Below are 11,372 nucleotides of genomic sequence, written 5' to 3'. Positions count from 1 at the left end.
TTCCCTTCCCTTCCCTTCCCTTCCCTTCCCTTCCCTTCCCTTCTCTTCCCTTCTCTCCCCTTCTCTCCCCCTCTCCCCTCTCTCTTTCTCTCTTTCTTTTTTTTTTGAATGACCCCAGTCAATTTTGAGACTGAAGACAGGTCGACCAAAATACCTGAGCCTACTTCCTCGTCCAAGCCCAGAGAGCTGGCTTTCAGTATTAATAAGTGAGCAAGGATCAGACCTACGAGTACTTCAGAAGCTGTGTTAAAAGTGAGCTTTGGGTTTCTGAGGCTCTGCTCCTCAAGCCCCTGCCCTCCCTGTGGCTGCAGGTGCTGTATCTATCCCCAGGCTCTGGAGCCCTCCGAGTCAGGAGGCTTTGAATCCTTGAATCTTGCTTTTTCCAAGGCAGCTCTTAGCCCAGTGATTGCAGTCCTCTGGTGGGTTCAGGAAGTGGTGTTTTGTTTGCTTTTTGCTTATTGTAAGAAAGGAGATGACCACATTCAATGTCTTTAATGTGTTAGAGAAAAATTCAGAAGTCTTAAGTTGCTCCTTAATGATAATTATACAAAAGTGGGCATCATAGTGAAAGCAAGATATTAAGTTGTGTTGGTGGCTGGATTTTATCGATGTCGTGTTATAGAAATTGAACCTGCATTTACATGTAAAAAGTTAAGTTTAGTATGAGGCATATCTACTCATTCTTACAATTTTACTTTGTTTTACATTGCTCTGCTGCAACCCACTGCTTAGCAAAGGAGAGCTTTCACCAGCTCTGCTATTAATCTTTACAGCTCTTAACACAGCAGAAGTTTAAAGAAAATACTTACCATGGGCTAGCCTATCATTTGATTTTATTAAACAAAATAGAGCACTGCGTGTTTTTCTCACCAAGGTCGGCCTTTAGTGTAACCGCAGAGCCAGAGCTGGCACTTTTCACTCCTGCTCTAGGGAGGGGCTTCATCACACTAAGAGTTCTGTGCGCAGTCAAGCAGCTGTGGCTTTGCAGCGGCAGCCCTGCTGAAGATGGCTGTGGTCCTCCGCATCCCCAGCAGCACATTTCTAATAGAAGGCAGTCTACGTACCAAGCGTTGCTTTGCATTATGATTTGAGAGGCCTTTGGCCAGTGCAGGAGATTTTAACCCCTCTTTCTGTTTACTTACTTAGGTCGATTCCAACTGTAATTGACCAGAAATCCTTTATTTTCCCCATGGATTCTGATCTTTGGCGACCTCAAAAACATCGTGGTTCATTGCGACTCGGCCTTAGAAGAGCAAAGGTAGGAGCCCAATGAGCCAGGCAATGGAGTAACTGCCGGGAGCCTCATGGGCCCCAGGAGGATGGGAGGGCAGACCATGAGGCTTCTTTGAGGATAATGAAAATAACTCAGTGTTATATAGTGTACAACTCTGTAAATGCACTAAATACTACAGTGTATACACATTCAAAAGGGAGCCTGCTGATATATAAGTTGTATCCCAAGAAAACTGATATTTTTTTTAAAGGTGACATTTAATTTCTAGTATTTTTGATGGGGAGATGGACAGAAAAGGGTTTATTCAGATCACACTTCCATATTGCTGTTCCTCACAAAGGAAGTCAGGATAGGAACTCACACAGGGAAGGAACCTAGGATAGGAGCTGATGCAGAGGCCATGGAGGGGGCTGCTCACTGGTTTGCTCCACGAGGCTCATTCAACCTGCTTTCTTATAGAACCCAGGACCACCAGCCCAGAGATGGCCTCACTCACAATGGATTGAACCCTCCCTTACTGATCACTAATTAAGAAAATGCCATACAGACCTACCTACAACATGTTTTTTAAAAAAATGACAAAATAAACTAAAATAAAGCAAAAACCATAATTTTGAAGTTGGACAAGGCAACCTAACACAGGGAAAAGTCTCAAGATCAGGCACAAGAATCAGAGACCCACACATTCTCACATTCAGGAATCCCACAAGATAAAAGCTACTATATGTATACACACACACACACACACACACACACACACAGTTCCTGGTATAGACCCATCTAGGCCCTGTGCTTGCTGCTTCAGTGTCTGTGAGAAACTGTTAATTTTATATAAGAGTAAATATTTACATCGTATTTTAAATTAGGTAATATGCATATTGTGGCCTGTTTCTATAACTTGATGTTACTGTTTTGGATGTATCTATAACATAGAAGTAAAGTCAGTCAAAGCACCTATTTTTCCCAGGGTTCAGAAGGAACGTTCCCTGCTGCCTGGGGCAGTCTCAAGGGTCTTACATACAGAACCTCAGCATCTATAGATCAAGATTCTTTGACTTCTTCATTTCCTCTAGCTGTCTGCTGAGTAGGAATGGAGAGAGAAGTCCTCTTGTTTTGTTCACTATCTTAGTGGAAATGCTTGGAGTTTCTTTCCATTTGACATGTTGCTTGTAGGCATGCTGCAAATGACATTTATTTTGTTGTGATATGTTGCCTGCATCTCTATTTACCACAAGGGGATGGTGGACTTTCTCCAAGGCCTTTTCTGCATCTAATGAGGTGATTGTTTCTGGCCTTTCACCTGTTTATGTGGCAGGTTATGTTTATCGATTTGTGTATGTTGAACCCTCCTCCTGTATCTCTTGGATGAATCCAACTGGACCACGGTGAATAATCTTGTTGATATGATTATTTTTGATGTGCTATTGAATTAAGTTTATAAATATTTCATTGAAAAGTTTTGCATTTGTGTTCCTCAAAGATTTTGGTCTAGAATTTTTTTCCCTTTCCTTTTTTTTCTTCTTTGTTTGGCTTTGGTATCAGGGTAATACTCATTAGGTAGAAGAAATCTGGTGATGTTCCTTACTTTTCTGTTTTGCAAAATAGTATGAAGAGTATTGATTTTATGAAGGTCTAGTAGAATCTTGCACTGAATTTATCTGGCTCTGGGCTTCTTTTAATTGGGAGATTTTAAACTGCTGCTTCTATTTCATTGGGTGTTATGGATTTATTTAAATATATAATTTCTTGACTTATGTTTCTTTGCATTTTCAGTTTGGTGGAGTATAAATTTTTAAAGAGCTCATGAAGTCTTCTCTGACTTTGCCTTCATGGAGTATTTGTTATTGTTGCTGTTACTGCTTTTATTTTTTAGTTTGATTCTGGTTCCTTCTTTGTGTTAGTCAGTTCAGCCTTATCCAAAGGAATACCACAAACTGACCCAAAAGAAGTCTCTTACAGTTATGAATGCTACAAAGCTCAGTCAAGATGCTGGCAGATTGGGTATGTTGTGAGGGCCCATTTCCTAGTTTGGCACTACATTCCTGAGGGTTCCACCCTTGTAATCTACTCACCTGCCTTGTCTTGCCTCCTAAGAGCATCACAGCAGGTTGGCTAGATCAACATACGCCGAGAGGGGTAGGAACATACAGTACATATTGACTACCCCAAAGTAATCATAAGTCATCTTCCTTGGGTACCAGATTTTCATGATTTTGGAACTATTACATGTTTAATCTTCAGGACAATCCTAAAAGGATGTGTTGTTATTATCTTTGCTTTATTTGGAAAGAGACTAAGGTATACAATGGGAGAACACAGCTTGTGCATATCTGAGTTGGTACTGTGAACCTACAATGCAGGGCCACAACTCTGTGTCTGTATCCACTATGATATCCTTTGTATGACAGCTGTTTGGGTTCAAATGTCCATATCATAAAAGTTATCATTTACACAAAGATACACAGCTGCCATGGGGGAAGGAAGGACATAGCCGCCATGGGGAAGGAACCCTTTTTATAGGACACAGCCACCATGGGGAAGGGACCCTTTTTATAGGACACAGCCGCCATGAAGAAGAAACCCCTTTTAAAAGTGCCTACACTGCTTAGCAGTTTTCTGTGCTCACACCACAGTAATTAGCTAGTGACCTGCATGACTTTTTTTTAATGTTTATCATTCTTTTAGATAATGAGCTTAATGAGTATAAGAGTCTATGCTAGTTTGTTCTTGGCTATCCCATGCCAGGGACTCTCAGTAAATACTTATTGTAGGAGTAAATGAGAGCAGCACGGAGACTACCCAAGGTGAGCTCATGCCCATTCCCAGGTGAAGCAGCCTTGTGGCAACTGCACATGCACAGGGCAGCCCACTCATGCCTTGGTCATGGCACTTGCTACATTAGACTCCTTCAGACACTGTGGATGCTTACCAAGGATTTTTAAGGGCATGTTGGAATGAGGAAGATAGATCAGGTCTTTGCTGCCACAAAGAACTTACAGTTGAGTTGGAGGAGACAAACCATCAGTAAGAGAACAGCAGTCAACAATAAATCCCTGGTGAATAAGAGGCAGTACACATAGTAAGGGAGTGCATACTTCATTCTCCTTACTGTTCCATAGCCGCTGCTTCCGTTACACTTCGAGGTTTTCATTTGTTTGTTTGTCTTGGTGTGTGTGTGTGTGTGTGTATGTTCTGTTAAGAAATCTAGATGGTTCACGAGACCAGAGACAGGAGATCTCAACTCATAAAAGCAATGAAAGTCCCTGAGATCGAGAGAGACCATTGTAAAATGTATAGTTGTTATTGTTATTCCATAAGAAAGTTAAAGTTTGGTCAGAAGTTTATTTTTCCTCCGAGTTTTGAGCGCTAGTAAAGGAGCATGAGGAGAGACAGGAAGTGTGTGAGGAGAGACAGGAAGTGTGAGTGCTGACTGCTGAGAGCACCTCTGTGTTTCCTGGTTCTTGGCACTAGGGAAGCTCTGCTGAGAGAGGCCTGACTACCTGGACAGGTTTTATCGCTAAACATTGATGACACCTGCTTTAAAATGCATATCTGCACTGCCTGGTGGCACATGCCTTTAATCCCAGCAAAGATGCTAAGCCTTGTGGTACAAGCCTTTGGTCGGGTGGGGTGGGGGGTGGCAAGGCAAGTGGATCTTTGAATTCAGGTCCAGCCTGATCTACACAGAGAGTTTCAAGACAGCCAGGACGGCATGGAATGACCCTGTTTCAATCAAGAAAGAAGAAAGAAGGAGTAGGAAGAGGAGGAGAAAATGGAAGAAGAAGAGGAGGAAGAGGAGGAGGAGGAGACAAAGGAAAAAGAGGAGGAGGAAGAGGAAGCATCATTACTGACAAAAATGATAGCTCAGAGTCTGCCCTGGGGAGTTCTGGGAAGCCACAGGCACCTGCTTGGTGGAAAGGCCTGTGCTGTTGAGTAGTTGTAGAATTCAACTGGGCAATCGCTGCCTTTGATCACTAACTTCCACCTTTGAAAGTAGGCAAACTCCAGCTGCTATTTTATACATTCTCTCCCCAAAGTGTTTTTGGAATTTGATTTTTTTGTCACACAGCTAGGATGACAATTAGGAGTTGCTCAACTGTAATTAAGGATCACAACTAAGAATTGTTTCTTAAGCTTTTAAAAATATGAACATCTTAAGCTTTATGCCATAATTGACAGTTTGGAAAAAAAAGAAAAAAAGAAAGTTTGTATTGGTCTTCCCCTCTTTGAAGCACAGAAGCAATGATGAATATGATTGAGTACAACTGGAACCTGAAGTCTTATTTGTGATCCCAGCATTTCCTGTTGCTGTGGCAAAATACCAGACAGAAGCACTGTGAGGAAGGAAGGGCCTGTTTCACCATCTGAAGGACAGCCCATCTTGGGGGAACAGCATGGCAGCCGGTGCAGGGTCACGTGTGTGCAGGGAAGCCGAGAGCGGAGTGAGGCCGCTCAGCTAGTCTGCTTTGTATTCAGTCTGAGATCTCAACCCACAGGATGCTGCCACCTCTGTCAGAGTGGGTCTTCCCCCTCCCGCTCAAATGTCTAGAAACACCCTCATGGACACAGGTGTGCTTCCAGGGTGATTCTAAGTTGACAGAGAAATGGACCATTATAATAGATACTGTGGATAAATCAAGTTTTTAGACTTGCTTACTAGAATACTCATTTCATTTTTCTCTAAATTTATCAGCCATACATAATTTACCAGCAATGCATCTTTACAACAATTATAACAAATGAAAACTGTAACACAAAGATGCCAAGGCAAAGATAACTACCAAACTGCCTGGCCTATGTGCTCCTCCAGATGTTGACTGTGTTTGCAGTAATACACCCACTACACGGACATAAGCAGATAGGTAGGATTTGAATTGCATGTAGATTTTTAAATATTAACTGGATGATGGTGATAATTTTGGACAGGGTCTCACTATGTAAGTCAAGCTAGCCTCTAGCTCACTGTACCTTGGCTTGCCAGAGCTGATATTTTAACTGAGTACCTGATGGGGCCCAGATGAAGCATTAGACTTTGAATTGTTAAAAATAAAAGGCTGGGTGTGGTGGCGCATGCCTTTAATCCCAGCACTCGGGAGGCAGAGGCAGGTGGATTTCTGAGTTCGAGGTCAGCCTGGTCTACAAAGTGAGTTCCAGGACAGCCAGGGCTACACAGAGAAACCCTGTCTTGAAAAAACCAAAAATAAAATAAAATACAATAAAATAAATCAATTAAAAAAAGATGTTATTTGTTCATAGTTGTTATATGAAAGTATGATCACAGAATTGTTCTCAAAATATATGTAGTTACAAATATAAGTAACTGGGAAATAAAGCAGTTTACCTGCCACATGGCATATTTCTGATTTTTTCCGGTTGAACATCCATAACCACAGAAGAATGTGACCTTGTGGGTTCAGAGTTGATTTTGAAGAGCTTAAAGTAAATAAGATGCACCTTTGGTGGTTGTGTTTTGTCTTATAGATTTATGAGGGTTTTGTTGTTGTTGTTGTTGTTGTTGTGTTTTGTTTGAAATCCGCCTGCCTCTGCCTCCCAAGTGCTGGGATTAAAGGTGTGTGCCACCATGCCCTGTGATATATGAGGTTTTGGGTTTTTTGGTTTTTTAATCTCTAAATGGCATCACACGCCTGTGGTAGCAGCTGCTTGGGAGGCTGGGGAAGGAAACACGTTTGAGCCGCAGAGTTTGAGACCACTTTGAGCATCATAAAGAGATTCTGACTAAAGCCCAAACCAAGCAAACAAACCCAAAACCAAGCAGCAAGCGTGGTGCACGCCACATGCCTGTATTGGGAGTTGGAGGCAGGGGGATCAAGAGTAGCCTAGATCATCGTAGCAAGTTTGAGACTAACCTCGGTTACATGGGACCCGGTCTTAAACCCGAGGGACAAAAGAGAGAAAAACTTCATTGCTGTTCATTATGTCTTTGCTTTTGTCTCAATATAGAACTAGAGGGTTTTACCCCAAGAGCCCTCAGTAACACAGCTAGGATTGTCTGATGTTTATTATAGTCAGACCACTCTACCACTTAAATGCCAGGGTGCCCCTGTTTGAGAAGCAGAGAGTTGTGTGACATCAACTTCTTTATCAGATGTCTCTGTGCTCAGCACTCTGCTGGGTCCCTGTTTTTCTGGAGATAATGTCAATGGAGAAGATAAGTAGGGAGACAATAATAAAATTCAGTGGTAAATGCTGTGATGGGCAAAGTATATAGAATTCTATTGGAGCGTTTGAAGAGCACCCATCTCAGCTGCAAGAGAAATCGATTTCAAAGAAAGCTCCCTAGAGCTGAGGTCTAGAGACTCAATGGGACTGGCCAGAATGGTATGGAGACAGTGAAGGATGAGTGTGTGGAGTGAGTTCCCAGGCAGAGGAGCCTGAATTAAAAGACTGGGCACGGCAGGGCATGAGTGGGAAGAGAAGCAAGTATTTCAGTGTGATAAGCAGAGTATGCCAAGAGCTAGAAGCTCTGCTCAGATCATAGTGTGCTCTTCTGAACTTGGTTCTGACTAGTGTATGGAGGTGGGGAAAATAAAGGCTTTGCAGCAGCCACGTGACAATAGGCCTCCTCCTCCACTCAGATATATATATATAGCAAACACACTGCTTCGGGATGCTGCTGGCGCAACTCCACCACAACACACAACAGTGCAGGAGATTCCAGCTTCTCTGTCCTCATGTCTGTGTGTCTGTCATCCCTTTATTGCCTCACTGCTTCAGTCTAGCCAACCCCAAAGCAGTGCAGGTCGTGGCACAGCATAATAACACAAATAGTCTACAAATGGCCACTTTCACCACTTACATTTTACAGTTGTTAACCTTTACCATTTTTGCTTCATCTATTTTTACTGAAGTATTTTAAAGTACAGACCTAATGACATTTCACCTCTTAATGCTTTTAGTATGCATTTTTAAAATGAGCTTTTTCCCACTTGCAATACCATTATCACACCTAATACAGTCAACGGTACTTGTGAATATAATACATCTCAGTTTATACTCAGATTGCCCCTGTGAGTCCCCAGATGGTGTCCCCTGCTCTTTATCAAAGCCAGGGTCTGGGGAGGGTTTCCTGTTGCATTTATTTCTCTTCTAAAGCAGGGACACTTCAGTTTGTTCCTGTCACCTGTGTGTAGACTATTTGGAACCCAGAACAGACTCTGAATGGGACACTGCATGGTTTGAACTTGTCTCCTGGCCCCAACTCTTACTAATTACACTTCAAAAGTCTCTTGCTGCCTCGGTGGCCTGGCTCCTTACATGCCTGACATGGGGTCAGGACAACATGCATCTTGTGGGGCTGCAGCAAGGGTGAATGAGGTAACAGGTGTGGGGTTCCCAGCTGTGCCAGCACACACTGAGCACTGAGCAGGTACAGGGTTCATGTTAGAATTTGTGATTAGTCTCCACCAACCTCCAAGGTATCTGAGGCACGAGCCACGCATCCCACAGTCTAAGGAAGCATCCTAGTTGGGGTATGGTAGACCAGGAAAGCAGAACACAATTCAGCAACTTGAACATTGGCTTCTTAAACTGAAGACTGTGTTCTTAAATAGAGGTGGTGTCTTAGTCGGGGTTTCTATTCCTGCACAAACATCATGACCAAGAAGCAGTTGGGGAGGAAAGGGTTTATTCAGCTTACACTTCCAAATTGCTGTTCATCACCAAAGGAAGTCAGGACTGGAACCCAAGCAGGTCAGGAAGCAGGAGCTGATGCAGAGGCTGTGGAGGGATGTTACTTACAGAGGCTTGCTTCCCCTGGCTTGCTCAGCTTTCTCTCTTATAGAACCCAAGACTACCAGCCCAGGGAGGGCACCACCCACAAGCCCCCCCATCACTAATTGAGAAAATGCCCCACAGCTGGATCTCATGGAGATATTTCCTCAAATGAAGCTCCTTTCTCTGTGATAACTCCAGCTTGTGTCAAGTTGACATAAAACCAGCCAGTACAGGGAGTCACAGAAAACTTGACAGTTGTGAAAGGTTTCTGAAAAAAGACAGAATCCAGATTGAAATTTGAACACACATGCCTGGGAGGTGTTTCTCCCAACCTTACTCTATGTCTTGTTGCAGGAATACTAACTACACTCATGAGTCACATTAGAATTATGGGCCACCTCTGGAGACTTCCAGACAGGTCTTTTACACATGAGCTTAGTTGGTGTACATAGGTACTATACATTCTTTGAAGAGGTTTATAGTTACAGTGTGGTTAAGTTGTAACTGGTAGGACATGAATCCTACTAGATTGGAGTTGTCTTCGGGCCTCAGATATAGGCCTGTAAGCCCATATCACTAATGACATTTCCATGAGAAGATTCAATTAAGTGCATATTTTTATTTATATATATATTTCCAGAGATGTAAACTACTACCAAGATTTACTTTTTACAATCACTTGCTTATTTTGTGTGGGGTTTGGGAGCACATGTGCCAGGGTGCATGTGTGGAGATCGGGGTGACTGTGGGAGTCAGAATCCATTCTCCCACTGTGTACATCCTGGAGACTGAACTCAGATTCTTGGCAGCAGCGCCCTCTTTGGGTATGTAGTCTTGCCTGCCCGATGCTTAGATTTGATTGTAGGGTGTGCTGCTGGAATTAACTAACATCTCAAAAGCAGCATCTCAATTTCAAATGCTGTGTTAGCCTGCTTGCCAGGACAGCTGCTATTCTCTGGCTACTGACAATTAAGAAACATAATTAACAAGGGTCCATGGAGTTAGTTGCAGCCTGTGTACCATAAGCACTAGACAGAAGTTGGGTTTGTTGGCTCTGAAAAATACTTGAAGATGCTATAGGTCTTACACTATTAGCCAGCCAAGGTTGAATTCTTTACGTAAACATAAACAGTACATAATGTTAGTCAGTTAGTACTCAGGAGGCTGAGTGTGTGTGTGTGTGTGTGTGTGTGTGTGTGTGTGTGTGAGAGAGAGAGAGAGAGAGAGAGAGAGAGAGAGAGAGAGAGAGAGAGAGAGAGAGAGAGAGAGAGTTCAAGGCCAATTTGAGCCAATTTAACAGGACTTTGTTAAAAAATAGAAAATTGGGAGATGTTACAAATGTTTTGGGAACTGGATGAGATGGCTCAGCAAGTTCCAAGCCTGATGACTAAGTCAGATGGCCTGAACCCACATTCTAGAACTACTTCCTCAAAGTTGTCCTCCGACCTTCACCACACACCCCTGTAACCCACAAACAAACAAACACACAGATAAACAAATAAATATAGTTAAAAGTCCTTAAAGTTTCCCAGACTGTCATCTTAGACATTCCTCCTGCAAGCTAATAGAATTATCACTGCGACAGATTTTAAGAATGTGAGCACAAAGCTTAGGGCTTACCTTTCCTCATGCTGCGTGCCAGCCTCTGCCTCTGCTGTTCTGGGTGCAGGGCTGCTGTGTGCTGGGGGCTGTTGTGGGAACCCACAGTCCTGAGACAGGCATTGGGAGACGGTGGGGCAGGGCCCTTACAGCAGCGGGGAACACTGGACCTGAACTTGGGGTCCTGGCTCTGTCAGAACCAGGAAGTACATCACCTCAGAGCATCCCAGGCTTCTAGCAACTCTTACTGCTGTGAGGACCTTCAACCCACTGACCTTGAGTGACTTCCCCCTCAACTAGTTATACTCCACAGCGGGCGGGGGGGGGGGAGCTGTTTTCTAGCCAGCATGCATCCCCATCCCCATTGCTGACAGGACTCCTTCCATGGCCTGTGCATCCTGCCATAGCTAAGATCATCCATTTCTCAGCCTTCCCTGCACTGAAGTGTGACGGTGGCACCCACTTCACCTCAGAAGGACTGAGCAGTGGTGTCATCAGCTCATCTGTGTGATGAAGGGGACAGTCACAGGTGCCACATCTCTTCGCCTTTCCGGCTTCCCCCTTGCTTTCAGGTAGAAACAGGCATGGCATTTGAAGCCATAGCAGTCACTTTACACAGTGACAAGCAGGGGCAGCCTCTGGGGACAGCACAGCAGGAGAGGAAAGGAGCCAGGTCTCTGATGGCTTCTCTGAGCAACTAAAGAACTCTGGCGGGGCTGGTGAGATGGCTCAGTGGGTAAGAGCACCCGACTGCTCTTCCGAAGGTCCGGAGTTCAAATCCCAGCAACCACATGGTGGCTCATAA

At 43.7% G+C, this 11,372-nt stretch overlaps 1 protein-coding gene across 3 annotated transcripts in view; it reads left to right on the top strand.

Moving 5' to 3' along the window:
• The window catches only part of Iqch (IQ motif containing H), a 184,620-nt gene that overhangs the window by 17,498 nt on the left and 155,750 nt on the right, over nt 1-11,372 (top strand). For all 3 annotated transcript variants that reach the window (XM_021207472.1, XM_021207470.1, XM_021207469.1), the window contains exon 4: nt 1,147-1,258. In XM_021207472.1, coding sequence (XP_021063131.1) covers nt 1,147-1,258 — 112 coding nt within the window. The remainder of the gene's footprint in view (nt 1-1,146; nt 1,259-11,372) is intronic.

Source organism: Mus pahari, chromosome 10 (assembly GCF_900095145.1).
Source record: "Mus pahari chromosome 10, PAHARI_EIJ_v1.1, whole genome shotgun sequence".
In the NCBI taxonomy this organism is placed as follows: domain Eukaryota; kingdom Metazoa; phylum Chordata; class Mammalia; order Rodentia; family Muridae; genus Mus; species Mus pahari.
Note: the sequence above shows the minus strand (reverse complement) of the source record. Positions and strands in the feature narration are given on the sequence as shown.